This window comes from Syngnathus scovelli, chromosome 7 (genome assembly GCF_024217435.2).
Source record: "Syngnathus scovelli strain Florida chromosome 7, RoL_Ssco_1.2, whole genome shotgun sequence".
NCBI classification, from domain to species: Eukaryota; Metazoa; Chordata; class Actinopteri; order Syngnathiformes; family Syngnathidae; genus Syngnathus; species Syngnathus scovelli.
The window spans coordinates 3,235,040-3,252,450 of NC_090853.1; the positions used below are offsets into that span (position 1 = coordinate 3,235,040).

The 17,411-nt window shown below is 41.8% G+C and overlaps 5 protein-coding genes across 7 annotated transcripts; 2 read left to right on the forward strand and 3 right to left on the reverse strand.

Annotated features, from left to right (window-relative positions):
• Positions 1 to 396: 396 nt before the first annotated feature.
• rhbdd1 (rhomboid domain containing 1) lies at positions 397 to 3,116 on the reverse strand. Of its 2 annotated transcripts, none has more exons than XM_049726917.2 (8): positions 2,761 to 3,116; positions 2,138 to 2,307; positions 1,744 to 2,023; positions 1,386 to 1,518; positions 1,228 to 1,316; positions 1,090 to 1,140; positions 899 to 1,024; positions 397 to 695 (listed from the first exon to the last, which is right to left on the reverse strand). In XM_049726917.2, exons 2-8 carry the CDS (start codon positions 2,288 to 2,290, stop codon positions 583 to 585), a joined length of 945 nt encoding a protein of 314 aa, XP_049582874.1. In that variant the 5' UTR covers positions 2,291 to 2,307; positions 2,761 to 3,116; the 3' UTR covers positions 397 to 582. The 2 variants fall into 2 exon arrangements, with proteins under 2 accessions (XP_049582874.1, XP_068507605.1); XM_068651504.1 differs by having other exon boundaries at positions 2,138 to 2,310; positions 2,761 to 3,115.
• On the forward strand, positions 1,891 to 6,355 carry LOC125972890 (transmembrane 4 L6 family member 5). 2 transcript variants are annotated; one of them, XM_049726922.1, is made up of 7 exons: positions 1,891 to 2,034; positions 4,127 to 4,239; positions 4,605 to 4,789; positions 4,929 to 4,997; positions 5,082 to 5,236; positions 5,295 to 5,487; positions 5,690 to 6,355. In XM_049726922.1, exons 2-7 carry the CDS (start codon positions 4,158 to 4,160, stop codon positions 5,708 to 5,710), a joined length of 705 nt encoding a protein of 234 aa, XP_049582879.1. In that variant the 5' UTR covers positions 1,891 to 2,034; positions 4,127 to 4,157; the 3' UTR covers positions 5,711 to 6,355. The 2 variants fall into 2 exon arrangements, with proteins under 2 accessions (XP_049582879.1, XP_049582878.1); XM_049726921.1 differs by having other exon boundaries at positions 2,007 to 2,034; positions 4,627 to 4,789.
• ppp1r14ab (protein phosphatase 1, regulatory (inhibitor) subunit 14Ab) lies at positions 6,237 to 11,001 on the reverse strand. The gene is made up of 5 exons (XM_049726923.1): positions 10,873 to 11,001; positions 9,869 to 10,118; positions 7,448 to 7,528; positions 7,301 to 7,330; positions 6,237 to 7,037 (listed from the first exon to the last, which is right to left on the reverse strand). Exons 2-5 carry the CDS (start codon positions 10,088 to 10,090, stop codon positions 6,900 to 6,902), a joined length of 471 nt encoding a protein of 156 aa, XP_049582880.1. The 5' UTR covers positions 10,091 to 10,118; positions 10,873 to 11,001; the 3' UTR covers positions 6,237 to 6,899.
• On the forward strand, positions 10,884 to 14,658 carry spint2 (serine peptidase inhibitor, Kunitz type, 2). Its single transcript, XM_049726916.2, has 11 exons — positions 10,884 to 11,400; positions 12,093 to 12,263; positions 12,367 to 12,450; positions 12,704 to 12,748; positions 12,824 to 12,847; positions 12,949 to 13,110; positions 13,212 to 13,262; positions 13,339 to 13,521; positions 13,645 to 13,689; positions 13,824 to 13,932; positions 14,045 to 14,658. The coding sequence occupies exons 1-11, from the start codon at positions 11,001 to 11,003 to the stop codon at positions 14,127 to 14,129; spliced, it is 1,359 nt and encodes a 452-aa protein (XP_049582873.1). The 5' UTR covers positions 10,884 to 11,000; the 3' UTR covers positions 14,130 to 14,658.
• Positions 14,171 to 16,741, reverse strand: LOC125971894 (solute carrier family 35 member F2-like). Its single transcript, XM_049725027.2, has 8 exons — positions 16,639 to 16,741; positions 16,402 to 16,577; positions 16,101 to 16,228; positions 15,851 to 16,010; positions 15,576 to 15,732; positions 15,341 to 15,393; positions 15,112 to 15,266; positions 14,171 to 15,028 (listed from the first exon to the last, which is right to left on the reverse strand). Exons 1-8 carry the CDS (start codon positions 16,707 to 16,709, stop codon positions 14,831 to 14,833), a joined length of 1,098 nt encoding a protein of 365 aa, XP_049580984.1. The 5' UTR covers positions 16,710 to 16,741; the 3' UTR covers positions 14,171 to 14,830.
• Between the last annotated feature and the right edge of the window lie 670 nt (positions 16,742 to 17,411).

Genomic DNA, 17,411 nt, shown 5'->3' on the forward strand with positions numbered 1-17,411 from the left:
CCTTTGAGAATGTCAAAAATGAGATGAAGCCACACCTCTTGCATGTATGCGTAATACAGTTTTATACGTGTGTGTGTGTATGTGTGTGTGTTAAGACCTTCTCTTAACCCCAAACAGACGCCACCTTATCTGCAGGTATTAATCTGGATGGAAGTTGAATATGATTGCATCATTGCTAACAGGCAATAATTCTATTCATGAGATAATTAGCCAGAAGCTGACGTTACACTTGACGTGTCACCTCACCAAACAAGAAGTTCCACTGAAAAGAAGAAACTAATTACTAAGTGCGAGTCAATATGTCAACAACTCAGCTCTATATTTAGCATCTTTTTTTTACCATACAATGTAGGGAGATTTTGGATGTTACATATGTATGCTTTTTTGCACCTTGAATGGGACAACAAAACGATTTTTATTACAAATGTTTATTGACAGTCACCGTGAGTAAATAAATAAAAAAACAAAAAATGTAGGAATAGAAAAAAGTGCTTCACAAACATCCATCCATTAAAAAGTTTCCAAAAGGCCAAAGCTTCCAACATTCCCAAAAGATCTGAGCTCCTCTTCTTCTTTTCTTTTTCACATGAACGCATCCAATCGCATCAGCCTCCTGGCACGGAGCTCCTCATCCGTTAAGCGGAAGCCATATGGAGGTGGAGCGGCAAACTGAGGCGAACCATCACCATGGCGTGCTGAAAAACACATTAGCTAGGTCGTTAGCGTCAACAAAGTCTCATGTGTTTGCTTTTATGCGACACTAAATATAGTGTTTTAGCCTACTAGCTAATTAGTGTTTGGTATTTAAGCCCAAATTAGCATCTCGCGCTAATCGCTCTTGGTGAAAGATGGAAATGTTCTTACTGTCGTAACAGTAATAATATTGCTCTATAGCCACCTGTGCCATGAAGACTGTTCCTGATGGCCGCCGCCAGCTGCTCCTCCTCCGTCATTCCGCCCGTGTACCTTGACGTCCCATCATCCGCCGTGTACTGATCGCTTCTGGAGCTTCTACCGCTGTAGCCTACACAGAGTGAGAGGTATAGTGTTGTAAAAATTCAAAAATCGATAACGTGGTGAGTGTTTTACCTGAGGACGTGAAGTGCGTTCTGGGCATGAAGGTGCGGGATGACATCAACCCTGATGAGAAGAGCATGTATAATATTCATCCATCCATTATCTGATACTTAATTTATTCATTTATAGTGTTCCCATGCTCAAGCTCACCAGCACACATCTTCATCATCTTCTTCAATGGTCCAGCAGTGTAGAGGAGGCCCACCAGGATACCCGCAAGGTGACCAATCAGGGACGTCCTGGTGAGGAGAAGAAAGATGAATGCTGCCCCCTGCTGGGTTCTTGACTCCATTGCAAACACAACTCACCCCGGTGCTGTGATGTGGATGAGGACCAGCTCCACCCAGCTGGCGTAGCGGTTGGACACAGGGAAGCCCATCACATATGTCACACCGCCGGGATGGTAGTAGTTATTCAGGACCTTCAGTGAAAAAATCACCCCTAAAACAAATGTTCATAAAAAATATAAAGATGGATTCACCGTGAATGTTTCTGTAGTGTTGTTACATATTATTTTTCATTTGTTCAATGGGAGAAAAACAGCAAAAAATCTCTGCTAATATTTAAAGGTTACATGTGGTGTAGTTGTGTATTATTGATTTAATTAGTTAATTGTGGTAAATTCAGTCAATAATTCTCCTTTGTCTGTTTGTGTAGAAGTCCCACCTGAGAATCCAACAGCACAGGCGGCGCTGTACGACTGGTCATCAGTGAGATGGGTGAGCCCCGCCTCCAGCGCCAGGTAGAGCGCGCCAGTGAGCAGCGAGAAGACGGCCAGCACGTACGCGAACCAAACGGCGCCCAGACGACGCTCCAGGCGGATGCCTTTCATGACGAACGACACCATGTTGAAGTAGAGGTGCATGTCGTCGGCGTGGTGGAAAGGAGACAGAAGGAGGCGGCGCCACTCGCCCGACCAGTACGCCTGATGGACGCTCACGCATGCCTATGGTGAGGGTGAGCCAAAATGTTTGACACATTTTCAGTATTGCTGACTTTCTGGAAATGTGCTGCATGCAAGTAAATCTAAATTTGAATCGGATAAACGTCCGTGGAGTACCTTCATCAGTGGAGCCGCAGGGAAGAGGAAGAGGTAGGCGTTGAGGCCCAGCACGGCCAGGGTGACAGGAGGGATGTTGTCTAAGCCCACCTGGTAGAGCTGCGAGAACAGCAGCAGAAGGCCGAGATGCGAGCTTCTGTGGCGGCCCCGCATCTTCTAAAATCTTCTATCTGCTTCGGAGCATCAATACAAAATGCCAGCTGTCATACGTCATCATCAGCTACACGTGACTGATGCAATACAAATGTAATAGCGTTACAAAAACAAGTCATATTCAAGTAAATGTTACGCTTCTATTCTTTAGATTATTCACGATGTGCTTAAAAGTTTTCACTTGTCTTACTTTTATTACGGATGTTTAAACTTTCTATTTCCGCCACAAGTTCCGAGTTGCAGTGACAGCGTGGAAATAAACACTTGCGTTTAATCACCGTGTAATGACACTGATATTAATGCTTAGTAACGCTTGTTTTCAATGGACAGTTTGTTTAACGGATCGTTATAATGTATCTATTTGTATTTACGTGTACATGACAAGTTATTAAGCAGGGCGTGTACAGACGAAATAAACACAACAAATGTAAGGCTACATGTCTCTGACGCAGTACGCAAAATTGACCTACTTTCGTTTCTGTGTTGTTTCTTCGTCGAGTGCTAATGCTAAAGAAGAAGTGTCCAAACTGACGCTGCTTCAAAACTTGTGACGACACAAATACAGGAAGTGCGCGTCGTAATTTTTTTTTTTAAACAATCTTTATTGATCGTCTCAAATAATCAATAAACTGACGAATATATAACACACAGTCGATACTAGGGTGATTTGAAATAAAAGCGGTAAACAAAGCGCAAAAAGCAATAATATTTAAATGTTTGTTCATTTTTGGTCGTGTGTGTGGGCGGGGCCAGTTGAGTGAGGGGTGACGTCAGCAAAGAGGGGCCGCACTAGGTTGGATTCTATTTAATGATGTAAGAAAATAGGTTTTGAATGATTAAATTTGTTTTTGTGTAAATTAAAGTCCACTAAAATGCATGGAAACGAAACTCAACAGTATATTAATTTTAGAGTGACTTCAGAGTCTGTAAATAAATAAATAAACACTTGCGCTTTCCAGCATTTGTTTCAGGGGACACTTCACAAAATAAACACTCAACACGAGTCAAATTTAAGAAGATAATATTTGTCAGGAAATCACCTATGTTAAGAGAAATTTCCCTTGCTTTATTTGAAAAAAAAATATTTGTATGGAAGACCAGATTATTTCCCAGTGTAAACTGAAAAAACAAACCAGTAAGCAATCTTTTTGATTAAAAAAAAAAAAAGCATATGCATTTACAAATTTATTGTGAAAGACCATTTGCTGAGGTAAGCCTAAAAATATATGCATCATAAATGTGATATTCTACCACTTCCTACTTGGTCATATGTGACATAAACAGCGAAGAACCACATTGCTGAGGTTGCCTCTAGTGCCGTCACTAAATGAGCTAAGTGTCAAATATGTGGTATGTTTTTTCCCAGAGGCCTTTGCTACTTTGACATGACTCGAACTTTAGTGATACAATTTAAGAAGAACTGAAAATAAAAAAACAGGAAGTATCTATTTTCAAGCTTCATCCTTATTTTTAGCATCTGTTATGGTGATGCTGATGCTAGCGCTAACAAGAGTCATCTAGGCTGGTCCACCAAATATTTGAAATTATAAAAGTAGGTCATCTCCAGTTGTCTCAGCAAGGTCAATGATTGAAATGCAACAAAGACTTTTTCAGCTGTTTTGTTACATATTGTTGCTTTAATTTGGTCCATGCATCAAATTTAGCAAATATTTTTTTGCATGCTTTTTGCCTTCATTTCAGATACTATAACATATATTTAATTTTTGAGTGCAATGAATTGCTTTATGTATTTATGGATCAAATGTAGGTCAGTGTGATGAAGTGTTTCCTCCTATGTTATTTATGACCGCCGGACACTTCCTGTTTCCTTATAAGGAAACCGGACTTTTCCTGCATCCTTATAAGGATGTTCATGTGGGCGCGTGTCCTAATATATACATCTCAGGGTTCCTCTTCCGATCCACTCCGACGTGGACATCCATCAAATGGTGAGTGGACCTGCGCATAAATTTTATAATAACGATATCAAATATAATTTATGAACTTATGTCATTTGAGAAAAAATGGTGTGTGAATGGTGAAGAGCTAAATTGACATGGAATTAATACTTCAATTATCTCTTAAATTTGGAATTTTACTCTCAAAATGTAGGAATTTGTGAATGTGATAAATAGATATCCGAAATGAGCAGAATATTTTGAGACTGGCATGATTTGAAATGGAAAAAATGTAGTAGTAACAAATGAAGGATACGTTTTTTTTTTAAAATTTAATTGAGGACTTTTACCATAAATATTTAGGAATTTGGTGAAACTTTACTGACACTATATTGCTTTGCTGTGGCGTATTTCAGATCCTGAGATGTGTGTGTCCAGGTGTCTGCGCTGCGTGGGTGTGGCTCTGGTTGCCTTGGCGACCGTGTGCGCTGTGGCCAACGTCCTGCTGCTGCTGCCTGAGCTGAAGGTCCACTTCCTGTTGGAAGGTCACGTGACCAGAGAGGCCACCTGGGCCACGGGACTGTGGAGCTCCGGACTCTTGGTGAGACCACACGCCGGGCTGGTCATCATCATGTTGCTGCCGTGTGACTTGCTCTTGTCTTGTGATGTTTTGGCTCCTCTGAGGTTCTTGTGGCTCTTGTAAAACCACCTGGAGAACATATTGTTGCTTTAATTTTCAGGTTGTGCTTGGTGCTCGAGCTTTTTTGCAGAGCAGCCACACAGCGGGATGCTGTGCCTTCAGGACACAGGTAACACTGCAGTGTGTAATAGAAATAGTAGCAGTAGTAATGGTAATTGTTTTGTGTTGTTTTGTGTGTGCGTGTTGTGTGCAGATGTTGCGTCAGGCCTTGTACTCGTGTGCATGTCTGCTGTCTTCTGCTTTCTGTTGTCTGGTTAGCTTCACAGGGCTGGTCCAAGGTCCTCATTGTCTCTACAACACTACAAATGGACCAGCCTGGGGTGTGCCACTTCAACCCACCCCTGACAGGTGACAAAAACACACACACACACACTCACTCACACAATTTACTATTGCATTACTACAGGGACGCCGGGTACCTATACAACAAGAGTCTGTGGTCAGGCGTATGTTTGGAGCCTAAGAGTGTTGTCCAGTGGAATGTAGTTCTCTTCAGCATACTAGGGGGCGCTAGTGGGCTGCAGGCTCTCCTCTGCGCCGCCAACTTCATCAATACCTTGCTGGGTGTTGTCTTGGGACGCGGTGTGGGTAACAATAAGGTATGTATGAATTATTACCTATATATTAAAGAGTTGATTCATGTATTGTATTATAATTAATTACAAATAATATAATAAATATAATAGGCTGTTTTGGTTGGAAGAGTCACATTTATTTATTTTCTTAAAAAACTGGTAGACCAAAAATATTTGAATTAATTATGAATTAAAAAATAAATTAAAAAAAACTTTGTTGTTTCAGGTGGGCCCTGTTTCAGTGTGACATGGCGGTAATGACATCAAGTGAACGCCACTTTTTTTTAATTGACTGCACTTTACAACTAATTAAGCTGAACTCCGAGCACAAAACTTGAAGAAAATAAGCTAATCGACATCTAATATATTTGTTCTGTTTGTACATCAATTTATCATTAATTCACGTTGAATTCATTAGAAAATGTAAGTATAGTGACGTGATTGCAGGTTATTTTGGTCCTCGTTTCCTGCCCACAGAATTATTTATTAGTAGTAGTAATTGTTGATTACACCTGTTTATTTTTAACCGCCAATTCAATGATCATTATTTAAATGGTGTTAACAAGCTTCACTGATTCAACTGTTTATTTATTTTTAATGTCAATGTAGCTGTTTATAACATATTACAAATGTATTAGCGTAAATTAAATACAACATTTTTTTAATACTATTCTCGTTTACACTTAGTAACTGGCAATACAGTATTCTACCTACAGGTGGTGCTGTTTCCTCTGTAAAACCTCAAGAAGCAATAGTAATGAATGTACTTCAAATTAATGTTCTCATATTTTGTACATTTATTTTTTTCTGTCAACCAGTTTATTCATTGTGATAAATTGTTCCAAACTCTTGCCTGAAGTACAAAATAAAATACCATAAAGTGCAACTAGAATCCTTTCAAAGTGAAAGTTTTTTTTTTTTTTTTATTTCAAAACATTTACACAGATGGAAAATCTGAACCACACAAATGTATTATGTATAAAACGTGTGCATTATGTGTGTGCGTGCGCGCATGTGAGTGTGGCTGCAAACAAGCCCACATTCACAGACACACACACACAAACGGCCTTGAGAAAGTCTGTGACTTAACATCATACGTTGAGAGTTCGAAGAATATGTGTGCCCGCGTATGTTTGACCGAAACCAGGAAATGAAAGAAAAAAAAAAGAGTGCTCAGATTGTTTGTCAAGCATAATGAATACTTTTAAATCTTAAAGTTCTGATGGTCCACTTCCTGTGTGCTTTGAGGTTCTTGCTGGTTTGGGAGCGAGTCTTTTGGGAGGTGCAGTTGATGCTGAGGTGTTTGGAATAACTCAACACATTTAGAGGTGGATGGATGTGGGATTTAGACGTGCTTGTTTTGTACTCCAGCTCCCTACTGGCAGGTGGCACTAGTGAGGTACATCACTAGTGTACCCCTTGTACATTTGCTTTTTTCAATGCAGCACCTCCCTGTCGGCCGATCCGGGGCGGGCGGGGTAGATGTGGAGCTGTGGTAGGTCGATGCCGTCGTTGTGCAACTCTTCCTGCTTTTGGAGGCCGTGAAGTTTGGCCACCAAATCGGCGATGAACACCTGCCAAGACCACACAATGCAGTAATATCATTAGCCCATCTATGATGTTTTGCATTCTGTGTTAGCATTAAGCTAACACATTTTTATGAGACTATGTGATTTGGTTTATCTTATCTTTTTTCACAACGCCCTGTGTTTTTTTTGCTCGCAACACAGCGCAAAAATATTTACCGCGTGACATCGCAAAACTAACAAAACTTGAAGGTATGCTAATCTGGTGCATCAAAATGATTACAAGTTATGAAATGGAATCTTTTGTTTACCTCAGTGTTGTTGCACGAGTGAAGAATCTCCTGGAATGAACACACACACACATACGTAAGGACACAAGACGTTATAATTCTGATTCTGGACACTTCATTCAGTAAGGACGAGTAATAAGATGTAAAGAAGAAGTAAAATAGCGCCACCTGCAGTCGGTGCGTCCTCTCAGCGTCAGTCTTCAGGTCGAGAAGATCGTCGATGTTTACCTCCTCAGGCATGTCCTCCTCCTAATCATCATCAACACAAACAGCTTAATGTGCTAAAAATGCAAAATCTTTTAATTGCACTTCCTGTGTGTGCCTACAGGGGGAGACATTCAACAGACGGGAGATGAAAGAAGGCGACAGCAGGTATTTTTCATGCTTTCATATGCGCACACTGTAAAAAAGTGCTGGAGTATAGCCTACTTAAAAACGCATCTGATTTTATTTCGTGAAACCATTTGCCAAAGTACAATTGAGTAAAATCAACTTTTTTTTTCAGTGCATGTGTTTACTTTTCTCTCACACACGTACACACACACGGAGTGTGGTTGTGTGGGTTTGTTTGCCATTCCTTTGCCTCATTATTGTTTCCTGTCTGATCTGTCCGTGTATGGTCAATTGCCAGATGTGTGCGTGTGTGTTTATATTGATTAAGGATGAGTTATGGACTCACCAACTGTGATATTATTATTGTAACAAAATACAAAAACAAAATCATCAGGGGGTAGCAGGTGTGTGTGTGTGTGTTTATGAGTGGGTCCTAAGCTCCGCCCCCTGTTGTTTATCAGCTGCAGACATCAGTGTGATGTCATCACGTCCAAGTAATGAAGTGTGTGTGTGTGTTCAGATTATTGTTCATTGACAGATTTGTGGTGTCAGCAAGTGTCGCTATACACACAGACACACTAATCTGCGTGTTGGTCCATAATAGAAGCTCTATTTGACCTCGTTAGGTTAATGCTGACTCCTTTGTGTGTGCTAGTGTGAGTTGTGTATACAACGTGTTTGTGCCCGCGCATGTGTGTGTATTTATGTTGTGGGGGTCGGGGAAGGTACAAACTTAGAAAAACACGTCCAGCTGCAACAAAGACAAAAACACGCACTCACATTTGTGGACACATTTTTGCTCTTGCAATACTAGTACACACACACACACACACACACACACACACACACACACACAAAACAGCCAGATGTCAAGCTAATAAATCAATAGCACTAATAGCTGTTAGCATCTGTCTTCTTTGTCCTCTTCACCTTAATTTGCATGTCAGAGGCTTCCCCAATTGTTTCATTGATTGATGACTAATAGGTCAAATATTCTCATCATCACTGACATCACCAAAGGAACGTCATCGAATAAACGATTTGTGAGTTTTAAAGTGTTATCATCAGTGCACGTGTGTTTATTATATGCAGTGATGGATTTGTGTGTGTGTTACCTTAACTAGACAAGAGTAGACTGAAGCATCATGACTTTGTGTACTACTAGTCATAACATTCTCAGCAGCATGTGTGTGTGTGTTTGTAGACCCAGATGGGACGTCTGACAGGAAATGAAGCAAACGGACAGATGTAATTATCTATTTATAACTGGACACATGGACACACACACATAGTCAGTCCACATGCACACACACAGTAACTGGCTAATATCAGGGGACAAATAATTGTCTTCCTCCTTACCTTCATCTATTATGCATTGAGCGTGAGTGTGTGTGTGTGAGATGAACAAAGACGACCGTTTGGACGCTGACATTATCAGTCGAAAGCCTCATGTATCTTCACATTATCTGACACTTTAATAACCCTACTCTCCATAACGGTTCAGGTTCTTGAATGAAACACACTCGGGAGCGTTTGATAAAACATAGACTCCATGAACAAATAAATAAAAGGAAAACGGTGATTTAAGTAGACTGCAAATGACTCCATCTTTTTTATTAAGCCCTCAAACTCCACTTCTGAAGGCATATCAAAAACTGCTCATTACATAATGTTTTATATAAGCACTATAGTAACCAAGTTGTATTATCAATAGTAATCGAGTATTAACTATTGTAGAAGTTGGATGGTTAGTAGTAGTCGCAGTAATGTAGTTGGTCTGATGAATCCATCCCCAGAAACTTAATACGGAACGATAAAAACACTCGAGCTGACCACGGGTGGCACTCTCACGTCAACACACCAAAATATTCTCCGTGTGATGTCAAAAAGTACTTCAAAGATATCTGCACAACACACACACACACGCCTGCAGCTGCGTCTGCGCTGTCAGTTCCACTTTGCATCCACACTGAACACTGGAAACACTCTTGCAATCCTCCGTGTGACCTTTAACCAGTTTTCTACTGTGCACACATCCTTGTCATCTCTAATCATTACTTTTACTTTAACAGTCTATTTATTTACATATAGTGACATTCATAAGATAAATTCATCTCCACAGTGAACATCAGTTTTTAAGGGCATCTTCACAATAATATGAAAGAATTTTATAGAAGTAATTCATCATTGTAGTATTAATAGTGTAGTAAGTCTTTGTGCCGCTGTTTTGGTCAGCAACTGTGGTCCAGTACTCACCCGGCCCCTGTAGAGCTCATCCAGGCCGCAGTCGATCCACTTCTCCACGTCCAGCCTCCTCTGGAGCTCCTTGCGGTTGTACTTGACGGTGACTCGAGCCTGGCGCCGCTGCAGGCTGTGGCCGCCCGGTTCACGCCCGCCGCCGCTGCTGCCGCGAGCTCGGTTGGGTGACTGCTGGTTGCACACCTTGTTGACCCGCCGCCCGACCCGGTTCGCCGCCATCGGGAATGCGTAATTACTAAGAGGATGACTTAAGACAGTACTGGTTATCTAAAAACGATAAGAGTAACTAGAGAAACTAACACATTGAGTGTTATTTTTTTCTTCAGATGATTAAAAAAAAGAGAATTAAAATGCAGAGAGATATAAGCATGCAATGATGCACGTTGGCCAAGGTGCGCACACACACGCACAGGACTGGTGAAGCGCAGCAGCAGGGTGGGGAACCACGCGGTGGCTCACGTTGCCTTCAAACGCTGTGGGAACCCGGGCGATTAGAGATATTCTCTTTGACTTTCGATGCTCCCAGTAATGGGATTTTCTAGTTTCACTTCGAGCAAATCAATATTCACGCAAAACGCTATTGCATGAAAAAACGTTAGAGTCATCCGATTTTGAAGTGCCGCTATCAATTGGGTGTAGCGCCACATTGTCTAATTTACCAGTGGACATTAAACACAACATCACCTCTTACTCTTTAGGTCCTAGCGCCGATTAGTTCAATGAAGTTTGTGAATACTTCATAAAAGAGCAGCAACAGCGCCACCTGCGGGTTCAGTTTAGTACACGCATGAGTGTCGGTTAATAATTACGTCAGAGATTATATTTGTCAATAAATGTCTGCAAGGGAGGTAAAAAAAACATTTTTTTAATTCAAATTTCTTAATCTATCAACAAATATCAATTTACTTAAATGTCAAATGTGTTTTTAAATAGAAAAAAAATGGTAGCAATGTTGCTGGAAAACGTCACCGTTTTTGTGGGCGTTCCCAAAGCTGACTCACCTGTAAAGCAGGTTGATTTTGCTGCGACACAAAAAAAGCAGGAAGTGAATCTGCTCTCTCGCGAACTTCTTTTTCGTCTCTTATCGAGTGATTGCATTTTAACTCTAACATAAAATAGGAAGCTCGAAATGTCGCGTGTGTGCCTAAGACGTCTTTTGAATTTTCTCTGCATAGGCCTGGTTCTTTCTTGCGAGTGGAAGCCTTTACCAGGCAATGTTTGGCAAGTCCCGTCCTTCGAAGCCGGAGCTCAACAGGTAGCCGAATTCGATATCTCCGACCCGGAGGCCTGCCGGCAGAGATGTTGCTCGAACGCCCTTTGCTCCGTGGCTCTTCTGGGATACCCGGCGGACACCACGGCGAAGTGCATTCTGATGGGGTGCTTGGGCGGGTGTCAGCTGCGGCCCAGCTCCCAGTTTGAGGTGGTCGGAGTGAAGCAGCCGCCGATTGCCGTGCCACTTGATGGGAACTCGCCACCTGCCAGAAATGAAAGGCTTGCCGAGGCATCGGAGCCTTCCAAAAACACCACAAGTAAGAACCATTAGAAATTTTCATTAAGTTCTTAGCAGTGATGGGAAGTAAAGAAATACAAATACTTTGACGTACTAATACGTATTTACTATTTTAGATTTGTTCAGGCTTCTCATAAAGGTGTTCATTGTGTCTATTTATCAAAACAGATTATTGACAGTATTTATTTTTGCACTTTAGTATGCATATTATTCCTGCCATTTAAATTTAGATGTGATATTCCACTATATTTATTAAAGTTAAAGTCCCAATGATCAATGATGATTATTCTGAAATGCTTCAAAAAGAAGTCGTCGTCGTTGAGTAATGGCTTTTAATTTTTAAATGACGTGTGATGGTTTAAAAGTGTTGTGTTGTGTGTATTTTACTTGTTGTGTTCTGATGTTTTCAAGTAATTCTAGTAATTGTTCAACTGACTCGGCAGGAAGTAATCATACATGCTTAGAAAAACACAAACACACCCTTAATCTTATCCATTTCAAGTTGTTTCTGTTTGTCCTTGCACAATTCTCTGGGAACATATTTGTCGTTCTCGACAATGCGTCATACCGGTCCGTCCAGTTCCTTCCAGTTTGCCGACACCTGTAAACAGAAACAAAGCTAATCCGAGCTCAAATAAAAAGATTGAGGTCAGATAACACCTCTGAGGAAATGTTTGTGTGAAAATTTTATTTTGTGGATTCTTCTTTCAGTTGCCTGTCACCAGCCCATGACAGTGGGCTCGTGTCGTGCTGCCTTCCCCAAATTCTACTACGACATCGCCAACCAGACGTGCCGCAGCTTTACGTATGGCGGCTGCGAAGCCAACGGCAACAACTTCGACAGCCTGGAGGACTGCGAGGCCACTTGTAATGGAGTCACAGGTGATTTGCCAGAGTACTTTTGTTATAAAAGCTAATCCTACAAGTCAACAGTTCACGGCGTTGTTTTAAAAAGCTAAACTACTTCTCTCTGGTTTGTCCTCAGGATCCGTTCTTCCCGACGAGTTGGCAGCAATGACATCTGACGATTCGGAGGAATCAGTTGAAATGGCTCAGATCTCTTCCCTAAGTAAATATTTACAACCATACAAAATGCGGGTTAGCAACTTAAGACTTGACCACAATGCAGTGTTAGCGTGTCGCTAGCTAAAGTAGTAGCCCAGTGAAAGCTGAACATAGCAACAGTGCTAGGCTAGCAAGATAGTTTAGCCTACCAGGGTCAGTACAAAGATTAGATTGCAGTACATTCAGTACCAGGTTTAGTATATATATCAGTATTTGGACCAGTACCAGGAGCAGTACTCAGTATTTTGTCTTTGCAGATGCCGTGATGGTCGATGATTATGATGGTGATGTTGAAGATAAAGGTAAGGTGTGAGTGACTGGTCGCCTCAATCCTGAAAGACCGCGTTATGTGACACAGTTGTCTCTCTCTCCTGTAGTGATCTCTGCTGAAGAATATTCTGGTATGTTACCCTCATTTTTCTCTCAAAGTTAAACATTACTCAGTGGTGACATTTAGTGGCCATCGTTGACAAGGCTGACTAACTTTCTGTGGCCTAATCAGAGCGTTGCGAGGCGGAGCCAATGGTGGGTCCGTGCAGAGCTGCATTCCGCCACTGGTACTACGACAGCCTGCAGCGCCAATGCAAGGCTTTCATTTACGGAGGCTGCAAAGGCAACAAGAACAACTACAAGACCCAAAAGAGCTGCTTGGATGCGTGCCACGGTAACTGCAATACTAGTTCCAAAACCTACAAAGGGATTTGGGTTAGCATCTGTACAGTATGAGTGTTATTGTATTGAATAATGACATTGTGTGTTCTGCAGTGAGTGTTTTCCCCGACCCCAAGAAGCTTTCGTCACCTGACTCATCCTCAGGTACTTTCAACTTTGACCTCTTGTCAGATGATCTTGAACAAGTATTGACTTGGAATGGTACTGTGTTTTTTTTTAGATATAGAAGAGGAATGCTTGTCGTCTCCCGACTCGGGTCCTTGCCGCGCCGCCTTCCCCAAGTTCTACTACGACCCGTCCACCGACAGCTGTCAATCATTTATCTACGGAGGTTGCCGTGGCAATAAAAACCGCTACAGCAGCGCTGAGGAGTGTCAGACCCGATGCAGTGGCGCCGCAGATGGTAACCACATATTTTTATTTGCACTTTCACTAGTATTTAGTACCAAGGTGGATACTCGCCAGGGTAGGAACTAAAATCAGGCCTAGTTATCTTCTCTTATGAGGTGTCCTCTTCTTCCTTCAGGTTTCTTGGCAGGTCGTGAAAAATCACGCAGTCGCTGGACCACAGGTAGGTTCTCACAATCCTACACACACATCATCTTCTTCCTTTATGCTAAGGTGGAAGGTTCACTTGCAATTAGCATGTAAACACATATTAATATTATTGATATTATGTTTTTCCTTCCCCTCTGTGTTGTCCAGCATTTTTTGTTCTCTTGACTCTGGCGGCCATTTGCACTTTGCTGGTGTCCGCCCTGGTGGTGACCGTGCTGAGACGTATGCGCGTAAGCCGCAGAACCTCTATCGTCAGGTAGGTGGCGCCATTGCGCCAGACATGACTCCTTGATGCCTCATCCCAAACAATGCCACTAAAAGTTGATTTGTAATTTTTTTTTTTTTTTTTGCTTGCTTTGTCTCTTCAGTGACAAGGAGGAACTGCTTCCAGATGTGCGTTCATCTTTCGAGTCTCTGAGCGTCCCGACCTTGCCAACCATTCGCAAAGCCTGAAACGTTTGCGGTAATCACTTTATTAGATACATCCTAATGCAAGCCACATATTGAAATTTAAAATTAAACATGAATCACTGGAACACAATTAGGATAATAACCATTATTACTGCATTAATTAAATGTGTTTGTATTGGATTGTATTAGGTGATGTAGCTAATAAATTGAATTTGAGGTGATTGTCTACTTCCTACTTCCAACACAAAGGTTAATTGTAGGATTATATAACGTTGATTAGTATGTGTACCACTTGTGGGCTTTTAATGTTTTTATTTTATTGCTAATGAGCAGTAAACTGCCTTAGTCACCTTAGATTCCAAATATTTAATCATTCTTATCGCAACCTTTGATTGAATACTTTGGGCATGGATTTGTCATTTGCATGTGACAACTTGCATTTTAGTTGCATATTTTTATTTAATCGCATTTTTAAAGGTCAAATTACACAATTTTGTCAGATTTTCAGGCTGAGTGTAAAATTTAAATTTTCTGCTCATGAAATCATCAATAAACTTAACTATGATTTCGACCAATTGTTTTCCATTTGTCTTACCAATTAAAACATTGAAAGAAATTTTATTGTATGTGAAAAAAAAAAAACACAAATGCAAAGCAAAAATTACGGTTTTGCACGAAGACCGGGGTTTTAAGTGAGCATTTCAAACAGCTGTGCTTTGTGTAACAAATCTGGAAAAAAAGTTTCAAAATGGAGTGCAGTCAACAACGTGAATGTTCTTGCTCTCTTCCTCTTCTGCCAATTCGACTTCCCTTTTTGTTGGCTCGTCTGCCGTGTTGTCATGGCAACTGTTGTCAGATATGGTGGGTGCGATGGGTATGGCATTAAAGGTGATGAAGCCAACAAAGATGACCACCAGGGACACCACGTACAAACCTGAAAACTGCAGCAAGCAGGCTTAGCTCTTCAGAGTAGGGTTTTATGATTCAAAGCAGGATTTCAAGAGACCATTAAGTCCAGACTCACCTTGTAGTGGAAGATGAAGATTCCGCAGAAGATGCTGAAAACGTCAGCAGTCAGCATGGAGAGGTTGATGGCGGCGGCGTTGCTTTCCTCTATGATGACGGGCATCAGGCTGTACAAGGTGAACATGCAACATGCAAAGGCCCCAAACAGCACAGCTGACCACGACAAAAATGAAGATTTATTGGAAGGAAAAAAAAAAAAAAAAGAAAATCTCATGTGTGACACTGACCCACTTGCCAGCTCCAATGGATGACGGTCACGTGATGAAACTCCAGGGCCATCCTAAACAACACAGACCAAGGACTTGTAAACATATGAGAACTTGCAGAATTAGACAGTTTTTTTGGGGGCTCTTCATCACTGGTTGATCATCTCTATTAGGTTGACTAAAGTGGCAACATTTAAAAAATCAAAAAATTAAATAAGTACATCACAGATGTATACTTACATGTGTATAATCTTACATTTGCACGCCGCTTATGACGGAACCAAAGAGCCCAAGCATGCCCAGGAACTCGAGACGGCTTCGGTTCTTGACGGTGTACTCCTGCCATACGTTGGTCAGGCCGTAGAGGGCAGCACTGAGCAGCACCAGGCCGTCACCCAGTAGAATGTTGGAGGCTGATGGCACCGAGGTTTTTTTTTTCACAGTACTTTTTTTCAAATTAGGGTTAGTGGTTCAAACTAGGGTTATGATTTCAAAGTAGGGTTAACATAAGAAAAAAAAAAGTTAATTTACTGGAGCCCTGGTCTCGACCCGCCAATAGGTCCGCCCCCACCATGGCACCGACGCCCAGCAAACAGATGCAGACGGACACAAAGTGGACGGGACGGTAGCGCGTTTTCAGGAACCACCAGGACAGGATCATCACCACCGGGATCACAAAGCAGTCCAAAAGCTTCCAAAAGATCATGAACGATTATTTTAAACATATGCATGACTATGCCAATTTGGTAAAATGTGATTGGTCGGTGCAGGTTTGTGTCACCTGTATGCTGGTGATTGTCGTGTACTGGTAAGCTTTGACCACGCTGTAGTTTGCCTCCACGTCCACTAGGCCCAGCAGAAAGTACTGAAGCCAGCGCTTACGACTCATCTGGAACACACTCCTCGGACCTCGCCATTCAAAAAAGAGGACAAGACAACTGTTTCTTCCCATTGGGTGTGAACGCATCATTTGGAATCAGATGGTGTTGCGTTCAGTGTAACTGTTTCTTCCCATTGTGTGTGAACGCATCATTTGGAATCAGATGGTGTTGCGTCAGATGGTGTTGCGTTCAGTGTATCACCTATCATGCAGAACATCGCCGGTGTGTAGACGAGGCAGAGGAGTGCATAGTGGATGGCACTCTGAAGCATAGGCGCGTCCACCTGGTAGGCGGAGCTTAAATACTGAGACGACACGGCCGTACCGCATACCAGCACCGCCAGTACCTGACCCAGGACCAGGTTGCGAACTAAACGCCTGCCGCCAGAAAAAGCTCACAGGTCAGACGTCACGTGGTGGCGCTTTCCGGCGGACTCACCACGTCAACGCCTGCCTGATGCTGGCCGGCGTGCATGAGTCGAAGCATCCCGTCCGAGCGTCCAGAGACATCTTGGAAGATTCCGCTAGCTGCCAGGATCTAATGACTTTTTGTGTCTTCAAGCGATGAATGATTAACTATGCGTGGGCAAAAGTCACACGTTGCTTACTTATACGAGTGTCTAGAATGACATGACACAGCTACTGTTGACATAAATGAGCCAGTGATAACTAGTGTGGAGAAATTCTTGCAGGTGAATGACTTTAACTCTTAGAGCAGCAGTGGGGGGGGCCCCATTTCAACCCCTTACACTGAGTGCCAAGCAGGGAAGAAATGGGTACCATTGTTATAGTCACTGGTATGACTCGGCAGGGGGTTGAACCCACCACCTCCCAATCACAGGGCGGACACTCTCCTCTTAGGCCACTGAGCTGGTAAACACTTGTATCGTAGTATAACACTTATAGTCGTTTTCAAATAACGTGTATACCTATATACGCCTAAATATTGTTATCCAATATATCTAATGCAATTTCACATTAGATTGCTGGTTTGAAATTTGCTTTTAATATTATTATTTTTAATAAACATTTATGTTAAAACTTGTCTGGTGTTTTATTCCTTGTTTCTTTATTCGCCAATTAAAACATAAAAATCAGCTTAATCATGCATTTTATTATTTTTTTTACCTCGTGTAGTGTACCAAAATATCCCATAATTATCTGCCTAAATAATTGTGACTAATTTAAAACTATTCTACTTGTTAATACCTA